The following is a 20,549-nucleotide window of genomic DNA, read 5'->3' on the forward strand; positions in this document are numbered from 1 at the left end:
ACCCCAATTGACCTCCCAGTCAAAATTTACAAGGAGTTTGCAGTCGAACTTGCCACCCCCCTCTGTTCTATTATTAATGCATCCCTCAGACAAAGCAAATGCCCTAATAAATGGAAACCCACATTTATCACCCCTATCCCCGAGGTCACCACCCCACAGTTCCCTAATGACCTCAGGCCAGTTGCCATTACCCCCATACCCAGTCTACTCTGTGAAGACTTTGTTTTTGAGTGGGCATTTGCTAGAATTTATCAGTCAATTAATCCACAGCAATTTGGCAATATGAGGACCACCTCTACATCACACTGCTTAGTTAGTTTCCTGGATTTCCTGCACAAAAACCTGCAGAAACATAAGACATCACTGGCCGTTGCCCTTGTAGACTTCAGGAAGGCTTTTAACCTTGTTGATCACTGCACTGTTATGAACAAGGCCATTGCACTAGGGCTGCCCACCAACCTGGTCTCATAGCTCACTGATTTCTTGAGTGAATGTCGTCAGGCAGTCAGGTACCAGGGTTCAGTCTCCACATTCCAACACCTCACCTGCAGTGTTCCCCAGGGGACCAAGAGCTTCCTGATCAACGACACTCTATCGGACACCCCTCACAGGTGGAAGTACGTGGATGACTGCACTGTGGGGGTTACAGTGGACAACACCTCACCGGACTACTCATCGCTACAAGGCACCCTGAACAGGCTACAGGCATGGACTATGGAGAACAAGGTCACCATCAACCACACCAAAAACATAGTCATGCACATCAATACCGCCACCACTCCAGCAGTCACAGTGGGTGCCCATCCTCTCCAGTTAGTGCAGTCTGCCAAACTCCTGGGTGTTACCATAGACCACAAACTGGACTGGAAGGCCCATGTAAACAACATAATCAAGGCAGCCTCTTACCGACTCTACATACTATGACGACTTAGGTCACTTGGGGCACCCACGCCAGAGCTGAGGGCTATCTACAATGCCTTTATTCTCCCAAACTAAAGTATGCGTCACCAGCCTGGTCGTCTTCTTTCAACTCTACCCAACAACATCGGCTAGAGAAGGTATAGAAAAGGGCCTGCAGAATCATGCTCGGCGCAGACTACTGCGGCTACAACAACGCTCTCTCCACCCTGGAAATGCCATCCCTCAGTGACCTCCACCACCAAGCACTAGCAAGGTTTGGCAGTGGACTACTGCACCATCCTCGTCATCGCCACCTCCTGCCACCGGCAGTCCCCCGCCCACCTCGCGCAGTCCGCCACTACAACAAGATTCAGCCCATAAGAGCCCGCACTGATAAATATAAGAATAGCACCATCCCATTTATTGTTAAAATAATAAACAACTCCTGATTTATGTACTGTACAGCCCTGTAAATGTATTCAACTCATATCATTATGTCTAAATCAAATGTAAGTTTGTATATTTTCAGCCACCAGCTGCAACTCTATTAATAAACCGTTTATTATTATTTATTATTAAAGTAACTTTGCTGATGACACTAAAATAGGGTTTGTAATTAAATCTGACGAGAACTCCACAGAAAGACAGGAAGATCTAAAAAAATTTGCATGGTCTCAAAAATGGCAGATGAAATTTGATGAGGAAAATATAATGTACCTAGTCTAAGAGATGATATTAGAGGAACCAGATATCAGATGAATAAAGCTGATATAAAAAATCCGACTGTGAGAAAGATTTACGGGTAATGATAAGTAAGATTCTTAAATCAAGAAAACAATGCAAATTTGCTCGAAACAAGGCTAACAAAGTACAGGTACTTGGGTTCATACTAAGGAGTGTTAGTATCAAGGTTATCCTAAAACTATACATGGTGTCTATAAAGTCCTTGTGCAGTTTAAAATGTTACTAACATTAGTTCTATAGGATATAAAAACAATCTGTAAAGTGTAATAGAGAGGCAATTTATTCAAGTTTTGACACGATCTTTGTGCAAAGATAACTGATGTGATTGGTACCATAAAAGAAACACAATTGCAGAACGTATTCATGGAACTTCAAAATCGTGTTATGCTTTGTATCCATAATGATGGTGGATATGTTGAAAATTAAAATCTTAAGATTACTGTTGTTAAAACTTGAATAAATTGTCTCTCTATTACATTTTACAGATTGTTTTTATCTCCTATAGAACTGAAGTTAGTAACATTTTAAACTGCACACGGACCTTACAGACACCCTGCATATTGCACTTGCTCATCATACTACAGAGTGAATATCGAATCCCTAGAAAGTATTCTGAGGAGGGTGACAAGGTTAATCCCGGGCATTAAGAACCTTGTGTATAGAGAGATTAAAGCATATGAATTTGGATTCCCTCGAAAGACGTAGAGTGAGGGGAGATATGATCGAGGTGTATAAATGGAAGTTAGGGTTAAACATAGGTGATATAACAAAGGTAATAAAACTATCTAACCAGGAGTGAAATCGTAGCAATGGTTTTAAATTGAACAAATTTAGATTTAGGTCCGAGATGCGTAAGCTCTGGTTTGGAAATAGAGAAGTTGATGAGTGGAACAAATTACCGAACACCATCATTAACTCGAACACGCTGGGAAACTTCAAATATAGGTCTGCTGAACACTTGGCAGTATCTGGTATGTAAGTACTTGAGGGTCATAAGGTGAGGGGGATTGGAATTTTAATATATTTACATAGATCTTACTTTGTATTAAGGAGTAGATTTTCGTATGGTTCCGACATATGTGATGAAAAGCAGTGTTATTAGGTATAAACCAATCATATCCAGTATATATGAATCACATGTAGATGCCAAGTATTTAGGAATTATTTTCTGCAACTGTACACATCGGATTAGCTCTAACAATAAGTAACCTTTTAGTAACTGTTACGAACCCCTATGAAAACACACAGAGCTCATGCACTTCAGGAATTAGTATGGGGGTTACCGTGTTATATGGATGTGCACGTTTATACGCTAATTCCTAAAATGTAGAAACTTCACGTGCTTCCAAAGCAGTCAGTCAAAATTTACTAATGTATAGGGTTACTTGATGCAAGGGTTGGCCCCTGAGAGATCCACATAACATTACAAGGACGAGTGGATATTTGATTCACAATAAGGCCAGTTCTTTAGTACTGGATAGATAAGTGACTCGACAGTGATCCTGCCTCCAATGATGCGGGCCCAGGTATGCTTTATACTGTACAATACTCTGTGTGTGTGTGTGTGTGTTCAGCAGGGCCATGCCATTCGTGTACAGTATTTTCTCTTTGGCGATGAATTTATTGACCCACAGTTTGCAAATTGCAAAATGCTAGACTATTAAAGGAATGACACAAGAGGAATTGCTATGTCACAACAACAAGTTGGTCACAAACTTATATCTGCTGGCCACATACCTTCTTAGCTCTCTCTCTTCTTTCTCTTGTGAAGGGTAATATTTTTTAATTCTTTACATAAGAAAGTTCATGCGAATATAAACATTGGTGGCTTGTAAGTATTGAACACAGGAACAAGACAGAATTTGTTTACATTTAGCGAGGTCACTGCCACACGTGAGAACAGGTATACAAAGTATTGCCATTCTCCTCAATTATTTTTTTTTGTTTTTCATGATTAGGCTTGAAATTTGTAATACGAACAAAATATGCTTGAAAATAATACCAAGCAATGTTCAGGCATGTGTAAGAGTGGTGACATATACTATTAAATCTACTCGAAGAAAATATGTACAGTACAGGGTAACAGAAATCCTAGTATATTATGATGAATCTTGTTTTCTCCCTTGACTGTTTTTGTTCAATCCAGAATGCAACGTCTAGCTTTATACCTAGGTAGGTTAATGCCTAGCAATAACTTGCCAGGCCAACATACAGGCAATTAAAACATCTAATAATTACTTAATACATAATATTAGGAAGAAACGTCATAACCTGGCATTTAATTGCAATTCTCAAAACCTCTCCCACACCTTCCATCACACGCATTGCTACTATGTGATTTGGATATACAGTATATAAGGACTTTGGCTATGGTATAGTGGGATTTAAAAAATTGTTCTGTAAGTACGGTAGGCACATAGCATGTGTTCCGACTTAAGATCGTCCTCAGGAACGGACCCTTTTCGTAACCTGGGGACCCCTTGTACTATATGGTTTTCTCACGTTCCTTGTTTCCTCACAGCCAGATTTTACATGTTGAACCTGTATTATTCACTGCAAGTGTACAATATTTAAGCTTATTATAGGTTAAATATGCATTTATAAGCAGGTTTGGGAACTTAATTACCACTTAAAATTTTGTGTCTTTGAGAAATTAAGTTTCAAACAAACAACAATGGTATACTGGAATGCAATCCATTTGTTTTAACACTTTTCTGGAAAAATTTACTCTTCATCTGCTAATAACTTTCTCTCACAAAAATAAATAGCACAAAAACATTGCTCAAACATGTTAATTAAAAGTACAATTCGGCAACAAATTTGGAGAAAATTTTTATAGTTGAGGCCCTGAACACTATTTTCCCCATTACCATGTGTGAGGAAAGAAGGAAGACTACAATGGGTTATTCTAGTGTGACCGAAATCCACAGAGAAACAGTGGGCACCGCGGGCAAGACATGTGTTACGAGCCGACATCCTGTGTACCGCTAGCAAGGCCGTCAAATCCACCGAACATTGCCCGTTAAAGTACCTGCAAAAGAGAGTGAAGCAACATTGCGGTGAAGAGAAAGGGGAGAGAGATTGTCAACTAAAGGATGAGAGTTAATAAGATGAAATGCCTTTGATTCCATCCTATTTAACAGTTGGACAGAAGAGCCACCCCAGATATGAGAGCAGTACTCCAAGTTAGGACGAATGAATCCCTTTTATACTTGAAGCAACTGCTCAGGAAGTGAAGTAGCTACGGCATCTGTACAGCATTCCCAGCTTTTGGGAGGCAGCTTTAGCATTGTTGAGGATGTGTGGCTTCCATGACATATTAGAGATGGTGAGGCCTAGCATATCTATTTTAGAATTTGGCAGAATGAATGCATCCTGACATGTGATTGGTGGGAGATCATCTAATTTGGAATAAGTAATTGGTAAATACTGAGTTTTATTGCTATTGAATTTAACCAAGTTTCCACCTTCCCATTCAGAGATGCTGCACAGATCCGCATTGATATTTGTAATGATATCAGCTTAAGAAACAGATCTAGTTTGAGAGTTAGGGGGAAGGGGAAAATGTGAAGAAGAGTGAAGAGTAGAATCAGTGTAAGGCAGAATTAGTCATAGTGTGAAATAAATCATTGATAAAAAGAAGGAAGAGAGTAGGTGAAAGAAGGAAGAGAGTAGGTGAAAGAACAACTCTGTGGGACACTACTATTGGTAGAGAAAGAGCGAGAGATCGATCCCTTGACAACAACTGCCATGGATCGGTTCGCAAGGAAGCTAGAGATAAGAGAACAAAGTGGAGGAGAGAAACCATAAGAGGGAAGTTTAGAAAGCAAAGACTTGTGTCATCCCGTCAAATGCTTTGGAGATGTCGAGGGCCACGACGAGTTCCCCATAATCCCTAAAAGAGAATGACCAAAGATGGGTGCAGTAGGAGAGCAGATCACCAGTAGATCTTGCCTGGCGAAAGCCATACTGGTGATCCGACAAAAGAGAATGGCGTTCCAGGTGACGGAGAAAATGGGAGTTCAAGATACCGTAATTTGCGGCGTATAAGTCGACCTCAAGATTTTTTAATTCAAAATTCAGGTTTAGGCCTATACTCGCCGTATAAGTCGACCCCCCCCCCCCAGACCCAAACATAGGCTTGGCTATGTTTGGCGAAAGTGTGCAATAAGGCCATGCCACTTCCATCAAGACACTTACCGTAATACCTTTCAATATTTGATATATATATTATATAGTTCATATAAAAAGGTGAAGTGGGCAACAGGATATACGTAGGACAGCAAGCAACCGCTAAAAATCTTCAGTAAGTTATCTTCGTAAGAACTCTGGTAAACACCAAGCCAAAATTAGCACCTCCAATAAAATATTAATTGTTTACACAGCATACCAGTACAGTATAACACCTTGATAGTACCCTTATATACGGTATGATAGTAGAACATTGTGGTACACCTGGCTTACGATCCGCCATTTGCATCAGCTGGTGTAAACAACTACCAGTGGCGCCACCAACACCACGCAGCCGGCTGCAAAATTATGGGTCCGTTACACTGTCGGCACACAGCTTAGACTTAGACTGTCATCCACTTATTGACCCCCTCATACACTGAACAAGCCTAAATGGCAATTTATTAAACAACTGTGGCTTTATGATCTTGCTGGCATCCACTCATTACCCACACACCAACATGACAACACTGTAGATGTTATCTTGTCCAGTTGTAGTACTGGGTAGTTGTCTGGCTGGCCGCCTGGGTTTAGTGGCGTTCTGATCGATTGTTTACTGTGCACCAGCTGTTGGAAATGGCGTGAGGTGTTGTGTTCGTTTAATTATACTGGAATTTACTATTTTATTATAATCTCTTTGTTAAATAAGTTTACCAAACATGAATTTCAGTAGGAAAATATTAGCGGCAGGCCACGGGAGTTACGCTAAGTGATGCACAGCAAGTGTTAGGCAGGCTGTTCCACTTGTTTACCACTCTGTGGTAAAGCTTCACATTTTATAAGCCGGCCTCTGGTTTTGGAGAGATTTTTTCAAGCTTAAAATGTCGACTTATATGCCGCAACTTACAGTAATTTCGAAAATCTTAGAGAGGGATGAAGTTAGGGCAATGGACGATAGTTAAGAAGGATTGGAATAGTCACCCTTCTTCGGAATGGGCTGAACCAAGGCATGCTTCCAAGAAGAAGGAAAAGATGGGTTTTGAGGCAAAGGCAAAAGACGCGAGCAAACACAGGTGCCAGAACTTCAGCACACTCCCTCAGAACACGAGGGGGTATTCCATCCAGTCCATGTGCCTTACTCACATCAAACCTGGATAACACACCAGCAACCCTACGAGTGGAGATTATAGGAAAGTGCATAGGTTCAGTAGGAGGAGCAGGAGTAGGAAGGATAGAGTTGGAATTGTCTTAGGTGGAGTTAGAGGAAAATAAGGTGCCAAAAAGATTGGCTTTATCAGGGGGGAAGAGTTGGCTATAGAGTTATCAGGTCGGAAGAGAGAGAGAAAAGAGGGAGTGCAGAAGTTATTACAGATGTTTTTGGTTAAGGACCAGAAGGATTTACTAGAGGAAGAATTAGTCAGTGGGTAATAGGAGGAGATAGTTTCATAGCTTGATATGCCCGATCTCTCTCCCTACATGCAAGAGCAGGAGCGATCAAACCATGATTGTAAAGTGAAAGTTTTGGTAGATGGGATAAATGCACTCATACCACCCTGTATAACCCCAGCAATGCTGTCAGCACATACCGAAGCGTACCGTGTGAAAAAGCAACATTCATCCCAAGGAAAGTCGGAAAAGAATTCTCACAAGGATTGCCAGTTTGCCCTCCGACAGTGCCGTAGTTAACATTTAGAGGGGTGTGGGGGAGGTGGTCGTGCCCAGTTTAATTTAATAGAAATAAGATTGTGATCAGAAGACCCTAAGGGGGCAGAAATTGAGTACGAATAGCGTGAGGGGTTAGAGGTGAAACAAAGATCAAGAATGTTAGCAAGTTGATCATGTCGAACTGGAACACGTGTAGGGTGTTTAATTATTTGTTTCGGATCATTAAGTAAGGAAAAGAGTGCCTCAGCTCCACCTGGGTCAACCCTTGCAGAGCCAAGCCACTCTCTGTGATGTACACTCGCACCAAAAAGTATCGGTGCAGGGTGACGACTACCGAAACGATACGTATACACTGTGATATGGGTATCCTCATCCCCCCAATAGGCCATATGGCTGACAATCAGGGCTGCCAACATACGGCTGGAACAACTCGCCTTTCCCAATACCTATCGTCTCTGGTCTCAAATTGTTCACACTACAGTGTGCACCGATACTTTTTGTTGCGAGTATACATTGAAATCCCCTAGGTAGAGGATCTTGGTGTTGGGCTTTGTGGATAGCAACAATTCATGGCAAGAAGTGAGATACTCGAAGAGTTCTAAATAGTTGGTGGAGTTGGGAGAACAGTATAGGAAACAAAGAAATATAGTCATAGATTTTAGAGATATTTTGATCCAGATGACAACATAAAGGGAAGATTCAAGATCCGTGAGTCGAGCTATAGGTGTATGTATGTTGCAGTAGGCACATACACGCCCCTTAGAATGGAAATAGGTATAAAGGTTGCAGTTGGAGACTTGAAAAGGTTTGGGTGAAGCTGATTTGGTCAGTTGAAGTTCAGATAGTAGTAAGAGGTTGGGAAGAAGAGATTAATAGATAGTTATCCACAGAAGGAAAATTGGATCTCAGGTCGCAAATGTTGGAAAAATTAAGTGTGAAAAAAGCCGATCCTCCAGCAGCCGTGGTGACGCCAGTTGAGGCCCCAGGAGTTTGATGATGATCAGGTCGGCCCTGGGGTTCACAATCTTCCCGACCAGTGGGACCCATCCGAGAAGGCCCCACTTTAATATTATTGTCAACTAACATCATAGGAGAATAAAAGAATAGAAAGAATAGAACAGATCAAGAGTGAGTACAGTTATATATGTTGTGTTGTCAATAGTAAGAGACAACTGAAACCCTGCAATTGTGTGTAAATGAGGCAGAAAGTCAGATCAGCAACCTGGAACTTGGTCACAGTTTTTGTGATGCCATATGGCAGCAGGGTCTACAATTAGACAACACATTATTCTTACAATATCTTCCCTGTCTGGTAGTTGCCTACTACCTACTACCTGTGATGAATAGTACACAACTAATGTAATTTACTACCTCACACATTAAAATAATAAAATACTATATAGATGAAAATAAGAGCCAAAACCATTAAGGAAAAGCAAAATCAAAGTTTACCATAGCCGCCATTTGCACGGACGTTGGCTGTCACGTGAGGACGCACTCAATCCTCTCCAGGCAACCTAGCCCGGCTGGGGACACTGCCTCTCCTGACCCTTAGCAACGCTCCCACACCCCGCTCTCACACAAAGAAATGTAAAAAAAAAATAATAATAATAAACAGTTTATTGAAAAAGTTCTGCAGCCCGAAGGCTGAAAATATACACTGGACATAAATGACTTATTACTTACATTGGTGGTTTAACAAAAGCCTTCATTAGAGAAAGGTGAAGGAACATACAGATTAATGTTTACAGCGGAGGTTACGTAGATCATGTGAGCTGAGGTGTTGAACAGCAGACACGAAGTGTAGTAACTCCCTCACAGATGGCGTTATGAGGGGCATCATGTGGAGTAGTAGTTCCCTCACAGGTGGTGTTATGAGGGGCTTGACGTGGTGTAGTAATTCCTTCACAGATGGCGTTATGAGGGGCCTGATGATGTAGTAATTCCCTCACCGATGGTGTATGAGGGGCCTGATGATGTAGTAATTCCCTCACAGATGGCGTTATGAGGGGCCTGATGTGGTGTAGTAAATCCCTCACAGATGGTGTATGAGGGGCCTGATGTGGTATAATAATTCCCTCACAGATGGTGTTATGAGGGGCATCACATGGCGTAGTAATTCTCTCATGGATGGTGTTATGAGGGGCATCACATGGTGTAATAATTCCTTCACAGATGGTGTTATGAGGAACCTCACATGATGCTGTAGCAACTCATTCACTACGTGGTGTCATAGCATCATTGGGACACCACGTGGTCTGTTGTCACAGGACCTCACTCACTCAAGTGAGTGAGGTGTGGTCCCAGGCCTCCCCATCGTGGAGTCTCAGGGGAATTATCACTGGGTACCTGGGACCTCACTGTGTGAAGGTTAGCTTGGCTCAAACTCAACTGCCGAGTTGTTTTTCACTGACTTGAGCACTGTTCACCACTATTCAACACTGGTTCCATTCCTTTCCCAAATGAAATAGTAACTTCTGGCGAGAACTTGTCGATATTCCGGTGGGGAGGAGGGTTCAGGGGAGGGAGTTGGTATGGGCCAACATAATAGTTGACGTGGCTGCTGCTAGAGCAGCGCCAGGTGCGTCTTGACCCGTCGGTTTACCCCCTCTTATGTTTTTTACTTTATGACTTTTTTTTCAGGTTTTATGTGTGGGATTGTATATGTAACTGAATAAAAAAAAATTATGAAGAAAGTTATGTTTATCTACCCAAAATTAAGAGATGAACAATAACCATAACGTAACTCCTACCTCAGCCTGGTAGGGAGAGAGCTCGGGGGATGTGGCTGCCCCAACTGACTCCTGGCGGCACGCGATATGAATTTTTGCTGGGACCCAAATTCGTATGAGCAGGGGAAGCTTTCGTAACACGAAAGAGGTGGTAATTTAGGAAATTTGTATTAGCTAATTTTCATAGAGCAAGAGATACGCACCTGTATTGTGTATACAGGTGCTCCCCGACTTACGACGGGGTTAGGGACCCAAATCCAGGTCGTAAGTCCGACATAGATGACAAAAAAAATAAATAAAAATAAAAATTTAAGTAAAAAATCTACAATGAAATACAGTACAGTAAAAGTAATAAATAATGAGGAATGGATACAGTGTGACTGAGCACTTACCTTTAATGTAGTCAGCTGAATGCACATGGGGCCCCCATAATTTTCTAATTATACATGGAGACTACATTTACTGGAAACGTTTCGGTATAGAAAATGCGTGCGTCAATTGAAAAAATAAATAAATAAAAAATAAATGGTCACAACTGCGGCGGTCGTAAGTCCAAGCAGTCGTAAGTCGGGGGCTACCTGTATTTCTAAATGCAACTAACCCAAAAAATAAATGACTGGGACAATTATCAAGTATCAGAAAAATAAATAAATTGTAATGGTTTTGTTGACATGGAAGTACTGTAAGAGATTATTAAACACCTACCTTTGTTGTTAATCTCCAGTAAAGGCTTCCTTGTTGCAACACCAGAGCACCGAGAGTCAAATCTTGGAGCCATGGTGAGACAAGAAGTTGGAAGACGAGTTGGTATATAACCTGCAATTTAATTAATAATATTTGTGTTAAAATGGATGCCATTAAGTAAACAACAATTAAAATTAAAAACTATCTCCTTATTTCAATACATCAAAATAACTTTAAAGAACAGTCCCCACACCCAGAAAAAGAATCTCTTGCATGCCCTTTCTTGCTTCAGTGCAGGGTGACCAGAATTAAGAGCAAATTTTAATCTCCATTCGACTATTGTCCAGTGCATTCAGAGGCTTATAGTTGAAAAGTCCAAGACATAAAATTCCCTGGAGTCTCACAGATTTCTGAGCGTCAAGTGTTTAGTAAATTAAAGTCATATTTCTGCTTTTCTTCCAATGTTCAAACCTTTTCCTACAAAAATGAAATGTTGCCAAAATCTAGAGCAGACTTTCCCTTCATTCATCCTCAAAGTAAGAACTAATGTATTCTGCAACAGGATTCCCCAATTATGTGGAGGCCTATTTTGGCATAAAAGGATTCATGTACAATGTAAGTAATTTTTTATCAAGACAGTATGCTGCAGATTCTAGAGGAGGTACATAGAATAGCAAGGCAAACAGTTTGTAGAAACAAGGACATAGTTGGGGAGAGGTTGTATGAATTGACACTATATTAAGAACCTGACAAGAGACTGCAGAGACCATGCATCATGGGTAACTGCCATCATGTAATCACAGCTAACCCATGTAAGCATGGAAAATTACCATAAAACAATTATGACGATGATGGACTTCCCCATCCATCACAAGGCAATTTAAAAAGATTCAGATTTGCCCCCGAGGGGGCTAGTTTATTGGGCACCCCCTTACATCCTGTGCAAGGTAAAGCGCAGAAGCGTTTACAGCGCCCAACAGGGAAGTATACAATTTAAAAAGAGTTACTGCATGGTAGGACCGTTGAACATAACTGGCGGCCTTCATATTACTACACACTCCTTAACGGTTCATTTATCTTACATTTTGATTAAATATTCCATAGCTGCTTTAAGTTTACTAATGGAAGCATTTCTAAGATTTTTAACTTTCTGGCATAATCTATCAATACTGTACTCCCACTTACAAAAGGTCTGCTGTCCAGCTTTCTTCCCATATATTCAAGATACAGTGGCCCCTCCATTAACGAACTCAATCCGTTCCAGAAGGTCGTTCGTTAACCGAAACGTTCGTTAACCGAAACCATTGTTTCAATGGGTATTTGGGTAATTGGTTCCAGCTCACCGAAAATTTCCTAACTTCAACAAAAATGGCGGAAAAATGTACATACTTTGAGGTCTGTATGTAGAAGGCTCCTGGATGATGGTGATGATGTGCAGGAGAAGGGAGAAGAGAAGGAAGTGGAGGTGGAGGAGAAGCATTTTACTGCTTCTTGGAAGGTGAGTCACCTTCCATGAAAATGTCAGGAACCTCTGGACTGACAGATTCTCCACCATGAACATCCTCTCTCCTTCTTGAAGTGGAAGGCTGAGGGATAGCATCTTGTTCCCTCTGCCTTTTACTGAAGAAAGTGTCAATTGTGGTCTGTGGGGCATCTGTCCTCCTCACCATTAACTTATGTTTAAAGAAGGAGACCACTGAGTCCTCAACATGACACAAAGTTAGTTCAGTTTTTTCCACTTCTGGGTGCTTTGAAGCCAGTTCCCTGAACTTCTCCCAGTGGTAAATCACATCTTTCAACTGTTTAGCTGACATATGGTCATCACTTTCAATTTCCTCCTCACCACTGTCAGCCTCTACCCGTAACATCTCATCCAGTTCCTTCAAGTCATCAGGAGTAAGTTCCTCCTCATGAGACATCACAAGCTCTTCCACATCATCCTCTTCCACTTCAAGGCCCAATGACTGACCAATGGACACAATCTCCTGGTCCAACTCTGTGTCATCCTCAAATCCCTCAAAATCATGGACTACTGATGGCCACAGTGCTTTCCATGAAGAATTGAGGGATCTAGTGGAGACTTCTTGCCATGATGACACAATCAATTTTACAGCCTCCAGGACGTTGAATTGTGTCTTCCAGAACTGTTTCAGTGTTAGTTCAGGATCAGCGGAAGTTGCCTGATGACACCTCCGAAACATTTTCTTCATGTACAACTTCTTGAAGTTGCTGATTACATTCTGGTCCATTGGCTGTATGAGTGATGTAGTGTTTGGAGGCAAAAACAACACTTTCACAAAGTCAAATTGATACTCCAAATTTCTGGCAAGGTCAGGGTCATGACCAGGAGCATTATCCATGAGGAGAAGAGCCTTTAAAGGAAGTTTATTGGTGGTTAGGTAGCTCTTGACATAGGGGCAAAACACATCAACAGCCCATTCATTAAAGAACTGTCTTGTCACCCATGCCTTACGGTTGGACTTCCAATAAACTCCAAGCATTGTTCTTACCACTTTCTGTTGCTTGAACACCCTGGGGTTTTCAGAATGGTAGACAAGCATAGGCTTCAGTCGGAAATCCCCTGAAGCATTGGCACCAAGCAGTAGAGTGAGACGGTCTTTCATGGGTTTATGCCCAGGTAAAGAGGCTTCATCTTTGGTGATGAATGTTCTTTTGGGCATCTTTTACCAGAACAGCTCAGTTTCGTCCACATTGAACACTTGCTGTGGAAGATAATTTTCTTCTTCCATCAGTTTGTTAAATTCAACTAAAAACTTTGCTGCCCCTTCTTTATCAGCACTAGCAGCTTCACCATGCATAACAACACTTAAAATGTCACTTCTTTTCTTAAATTTTTCGAACCAGCCTTTGCTAGCCCGAAAATCTTCAAATTCTGTTCCTGAAGAACCAGGTTGATCTGCCTTTAAATGTTCATAAATCTCCCTGGCTCTTTCACAAATGAAATCACCAGAAACTGAATCACCTTTCATCTGTTTTTCCCTAATCCAGATGATAAGTAACCTCTCAGTTTCTACGATTAGGGATCTACTTTTAAACACTCTTGTAGATTTGTCTCTCACTTTCACTTCCTTAAATTTGTCTTTTTGTGCAAGAATTGTCGACACAGTTGATGCCGACATGCCATATTCTTTGCATAGCGCATTTGATTTAATACCTTGTTCGTGTTTTTTTATTATTTCCTGCTTTATTTGGATTGAAATCGCTTTTCTTGATCTCTTAGGCCCCATGCTGGATTCAAACAATGGCAACACGTATTTTTCAAAGTTAAACTAGCTGTAAATAAAGAATATTTTCTTTAAAATAACACTGCACTGCACTATATAGTCAATATGTAAAATAATTTTCAAAATGACCAATAATTTGCTTGGAAACACAGAAAAAAAGCGTTTAGTTGAAGAGAGTCTCAAGCAAGATGTTACCTCCAGTGAAAACAGAGAGAGACTGACGCCTGTTTGCTGTGTTAAGAGGCTGGATGCCACGCATTAAACTAGTCACTTTACCTTCAATTTTGTTCAATAATTGTTAAAATGACTAAAAAATTGAATATTAAACTATTAAAATTATTGAATAGTATAAACTTCTTGATATTTACTAAAATAGTAAGGAATTTAAGCCCTAGAACCGATTAATGTATTGGCGGACTGATACTAAAGCTGGTTGCCCGGTCAGCGCAAGCGAAAACATGTTGAGGTCGGTTCGTAAGAAGTTTGTTAAGCGAAATTGTTTTCGTTAACCGAATTGAAGATCCTTATGGAAGGCAGTTCGTTAATCGAAATTACGTTAACCGAGGTGTTCGTTAAACGAGGGGTCACTGTATTACTAGTTTCCTTCGGTAAATTAATTATATATATGGTGGCCCTGTCCTTTACCAGAGTGATGTACGACTGACCCCTGTACCTCCTATAGCTTATTCCTCACTTTTTCTATTTCCTTATAATGTACAGCACTTCTTTCTAAGTAAACATATAATAACATTAAGAGTCTTGCATCAGAAAATGTAATGCATTACTTCTCAACATTTTCAACTCACCCATTGTCATGAAATCATCAGCAAGAATTGTATCAACATTTGGTCTGCGTGTTGGGTCTGCCTGAAGCAATTTCTGGATAAGTGAGCGAGCAAGAGGACCAATCCGAGATGGAATGTGGTACTCATTTTTTCTTATCCTCATATATGTATCTTTTAAAGTTTGTGTTTCAAAAGGAGGCTTTCCAACCAGTAAAGTATATCTGAAAAGAAAATTTTTTAACATTAGGACATTTGTAAAATAATCCATTTATAAACATTAACCCATACGTGGTTTCCATATAATAAACCTAGATACCCCCCCTCTGGTTACCAAAAAGTTAATTTGTTTTGGGCTAGAAAAGCTAGATAATGATGTCTAAAATCATGTGAAATGGTTAGAGAATAGCAACTCAAGTCTCATGTTAACAGAATCATAGGAATTGTTGTGTAACGTCTCCGTTTCTATGGAACCAGCCTTGGCATTTTAAATCCAACACTGTTGCAATCTCTGCGTGACCTGGGAAACATATCACTGAATTTATTTTATATCACTTTATTTTGATATTTACACCTCTTTTATATACAGTATACTAAACTTGTGATTTTATAATACTGGATAGGTAGGTGAATAATAAATGAAATTCAATTTTTTTTTATTTACTTACATGTGGCAGTGAGTTTCAGACATCACTTGCCTAAAACAACTTACATTTATATAATTCTCCACTTATTTTAATATTTATTGTACTCAAATATAGATATTATTCACATGTGCTCTCGGTTAAGGCACAAATTTATACAGTACAGTTTTACCACCAATACATTGTCACACTGCCAGTACCACATCATGCTGTGTTGTGTTGGTTCCCTAAAATAATGAGAAATTATATATACAGTAGGGCCTTCAAATGGCCGTGAATCGCCGAATCCACGAATAACATTTACTGACACGGGGGGGTGGGGGGGTTACATTTTTATTTATGTACGTATAAAGAAATGTATATTTCTTTTATGTGTGTGCCCTTATGGCAATTATTTCTTTTACTTGCATTGCGCGCATGAACACACACACTATCACCACCACTACTACTACTACTTTGCTGTCACTTGGAATCGAGTTAGACTATCATCCAGCTATGATACAATGATGTTGGTGAGTTTTGAGGTGACTAAAGAGGCTGATACAGGATCGACAGAGTCGTTCACAGAAGTTGCACATGTGGGGGAATCCATCTAGTGTGGGACAGACGCCAGCAGCGCTTTCCGGCGCTTGTCTGCCTCAGTTTGCAGTCGGGCTAATTCAAAAGTATTGACACCTCGTGTGGTGATCCTCCAAGCATTAGGTGTGCAGTGATCATCTCCCAGGTGAGGGGGAGTCAATTTGGCTTACAGTTCATCATGATTAATATAAAATCTTCAGTAATAGAGAAAAAAATACAATACTGTACTGTATGCAATTTCTAATATGAATTGAAAATAAAAGGATAAGCTGTATCAGAAGGTTGTTTACCCAGAATGTGTTCGTGTGACAGCTTTCAGCAGACCAGCTTACAACAGGGGTCACTATAACACACTGTATAGTATTTGATAAGAAGATACCTTCCTAAAAATTTATTTACTACCTTTGAGTGTTATATGATGCTCAGTTTGGCTACTAGTACACTTAGACATATGATTAATGAATAAACCAGGGTACAGGGTATATGCAGATACACAATATTGTACACTACAATATTATTTAAGTGATGATAAATACACTACAATAGTATTTATGAAGTGGTGATAAATACACTGCAATAGCATTTATTGGTTGATGATAAATACACGACTGTACTGTACTAAATTACCAAGTGTTGAACACAGACGTTGTGGTAAGCCATCAGCTGTTTGCCCTTTGTAAACAAATGACTCATGGTGTTCGTTGAGGGAATCTTTTTTCGGGAAAGCCGATTTTTGGGGGGATAATATTTTATCAACCTGGCACCAAATGAACCTAAATCATATGAGAATTATGGTGAAAATGCATGAAGTGTTAAAGGAATCTTGGGGGAGAGATGGGGAGGGTGTACCCACTTATGCTACCCCCCTCCCCTCTCCTCTGCCAGCTGCTCCCAGATAAACATTTGTCTTCCACATAGAATAAACTCCTACACTTATTTGTTCTTATTTTTATCTTTATAGTACTGGACAGTATACAAATTCTGTGGTTACTTACATTTAACACTTTAGAGTAAATAACAATCATCTCATTGACAACCAGACTTATATATCTGATTTTCAACCCAGAGAGTTGATTCATATTTTTTTTTTGTTGATGTAATATTCTCTTAATAACCTTGTCAAACACAAAGACCTTAGTTGTCGAAGTGCCGTAATAACATAAAAGCACCTTATTTTCTTTAAACAGTTCAGATGAGCAGTGTTATCTCCCACCCCCCCAAATATATTCGCATTTTCCAGACTGGAGTCTGCCCTAATCAGTCTGATTTATCGAAGTTCTACTGTAGGTGCCTCTGGTAAGAAAAACCAAGGAAAAGTATTAAACTAGAGCAGGAGAGGCCAAAATTTTATGCAAGGGGGCCATTTTGAAATATTTTCATTCTATGGCAGTCCATGTGTGTGTGTGTGTGTGTGTGTGTGTGTGTGTGTGTGTGTGTGTGTGTGTGTGCTACACAGGGTGGTGAAATGCATCTAGTGTGGCAGCATTATGTCAGTGTTAAGGTGCAAGCACTGCTTGCTCCCTCTCGCTTTCAGCTGCCGCCGCTGTCTAGCCCTCGTGGCGAACAGGGAAGCAACTTGCATAAGTCTTCCCCTGCCAGTACTCAGCCTCCTGCTGTGTCTCCTATTGGCAGCACACGGTAACTGGGTGCCACGTGGGCCCAGGCTAGATCAGCAGGAGATCTCGGAGTAGCAGTGGGCCCTAGAGGGATGGCGTACAGGCTCACTGGCATGTGGACACATTCTGGCACCTACCAACTACCGCCCCGCTGCCTTGCGGATTAACCTTGGCAGGTATAAGGCTACGGGAGTAAACCCAGACGAAAAATCTGCAGTGGAGCCCCGCATCAGGCAGACATGCTTATAGAGCTCCAACAAGACCCCAACGGCGGTGTAGACGGAAGAGGTGACCACCATGGAACCCAACGACTACACCAGCGGATGAAGGCAATGCCTGATGGACAGGCTACTAAGGCAAAACCCAACAAACTGGGCTATCGACAGTCCATTGCAACTCTCCCTCTCCCCAGTCGTTGCAAAACTTGCACCACTGGATCAGGAAAAGGGAGAGCCAAGATGAGTGGTTGCAGCCTGCGCTCCTGCCTCACTACAAAAATCAACTCACGCGCAGCCATCACTCAGCTAATCATCCCACTCATCATCATCAAACCCCTTATACCCCCCCAAAAGTCCTATGGCGACGGGGACAGGCAGAGATGACTGCTGGGAGTCTCCAGTAACAACTCTGCACATGGGCTGCACAGATAAGATGGTCGTTTATGCACTGGGATCTAGGCAGCAGTGCAATCAGGTCCTGTCTGTGCGACTGAGTAGCTCTTACAAGGAGCCACTCTGCTCACCCCACACTGGGAGGGGCCTAGAAAAGGTGCCCTAAACAGCCATTTCAGCACCCAGTCATAACGCTGGCCCCCATCTGTACCAATGACAACTAACTTCTGCTTCCATGTTTGCCACAGTATGAATTCATCGTAGAGCAAACACATTTCTTGATAGATGCAGCATCAACTCTCTCAATATTTTTTTACAGCAACAAAGTTTACCTCGCATTAATAGTGCATTCTCTATATGAAGCTCATATACACATTGAGTGTGTCTTACCATTGGCCCACTCGCCCATCGGGCAATCCCAGACCAGCAAAATAGTAAAATCTTGTTGCCCTTATGATATTTAAGTCGCATCGGGCGACCGGGCGTATGTGAATTTCTACCCCTGTATACCTGTAATGTACTGCACTACAGAACTATAGTGCTTTGCGCGTCTGTCCGCCAACCAATCAGCTACCTTGCTACAAGTACGAACTGACTTTAGGCCTCAGTTGCAAAATTCTAATGAACAAACCATAGTCATGGTTGGTTTGAACATTTTAAGAAATATAGCAACTTGCATAATATTGCCTACCCATCCAAGCCAGCTTCTACACAGTTTCTTCAACATCTTGGATAAGTTACTTTATATTTTACATCAAAATATTTATCTTACAACAATATAATTTAGGCATTAGTTATTATTTTGTTAAGACAAGTTTAATTAGGAATGTTCCCCAGAAATATAAACCCCATTTACAGTATTAGGTCTGTGGTAAACTTGTGTTAACTAAATGTTGTTTCACTGTGCGTTGCAACTTCAAGAACACATGCCCGACGTATTGCAAGGTATTACTGTATCCTTATTCAAGTACTGTAGTACCTTCTTCCCAAATGGTTATCATTTTGGAGCTTGTCATTGAGTGAAGGATATTTTAACCTTCAATTATCTTTATATCTAAGTAACAGAAGTCAAGATTGTCTTCAACCAGCAACCTTGTTGGCTATAAGAAGTTATTCAAATCAATACTTGCAGTTATAAAAGTATATTTAACTTCTGTGCCTGATAAGATAAGCTTACAATGCTTCCCATAAAAAACATGCAATTTAATGTTATACTGTAAACAGAGTACTTACAAAATGCAGCCTAAAGACCAGACATCAACTTCATAGCTGTGACCCTTCTTGCAGAGAATCTCAGGAGCAATATAGTTCGGGGTGCCACACAAGGTTCTGCAAAAATACCACCACATGCATATATAAAATACTCATACAGTACATAATTATAGGATGTTGCTATATGCGAATTAATTTTTTCTAACCATAAGTTGGACTATGAGGGGTACTCATGACAGTGTATCCTCTTAGGGATGATACAAGGCAAGTAACACATTCTACAGCTGGTTATGCCGAGTAAACTAGGGATGAGGATGAAGAGGCATGATTCAACTGTGCAGTAAGAGCCTAGTGAATGCCTTACATTTAAACATACGTAAGTTGCATATGGACGGAAAGATATGATAGGGTATTTATATTTTGCAATTGATTAAGGTTTTAGTAAATATTAAAACAAGCCTGGTGTTAAATATCATACAATTCTTTTAACAGGAAAGTAAAAAATGCTTTATGTTCACAATAATGTACTGTACTGGCTGCTTACTGGGGTATACTAGGAGTTATTTTCCAACCCCTGCAATGAAAACAAAAGTTGAGTTGTTAATCACTGTGGTATACCAGTCACTTTTCCCTCCTCAACTTAAGAGGGTTATTATCCAAGATATCAGCCCAATAAAGAATACCTGTTACTAGATAACTATCCCGATACTTCAAATGTAAAAGACCTTCCTTTAAATTTTAAATTTATATGAAATCTTGTAACTATTTATATCACGCGCAGATATATTTCTAGTATCATTTCAAACTCTCTGTGACTAATTTCATGGGAAGATCGTCCAAGTTACTTTGTGACCAAAATCAACATTATATTTTATTAAATAATGATTAAACTTTACAAAACAGGGGCATACAATTTAGCATTCTTCAAATCAACAAGTGAAGAGCCCTTTCTTACGAAACAGCTC

The 20,549-nt window shown here is 40.5% G+C and overlaps 1 protein-coding gene across 1 annotated transcript in view; it reads right to left on the minus strand.

Moving 5' to 3' along the window:
• Positions 1 to 20,549, minus strand: part of LOC121880090 (serine/threonine-protein kinase PLK1-like) — a 97,382-nt gene that overhangs the window by 54,498 nt on the left and 22,335 nt on the right. Inside the window, exons 4-6 of the mRNA XM_042387147.1 lie at positions 19,606 to 19,701; positions 14,947 to 15,146; positions 10,917 to 11,027 (exon numbers count right to left, since the gene is read on the minus strand). Of these exons, the coding sequence (XP_042243081.1) occupies positions 10,917 to 11,027; positions 14,947 to 15,146; positions 19,606 to 19,701 (407 nt within the window). The remainder of the gene's footprint in view (positions 1 to 10,916; positions 11,028 to 14,946; positions 15,147 to 19,605; positions 19,702 to 20,549) is intronic.

The sequence above is a fragment of the Homarus americanus genome, unplaced genomic scaffold (assembly GCF_018991925.1).
Source record: "Homarus americanus isolate GMGI-L3 unplaced genomic scaffold, GMGI_Hamer_2.0 scaffold30108, whole genome shotgun sequence".
NCBI lineage: Eukaryota > Metazoa > Arthropoda > Malacostraca > Decapoda > Nephropidae > Homarus > Homarus americanus.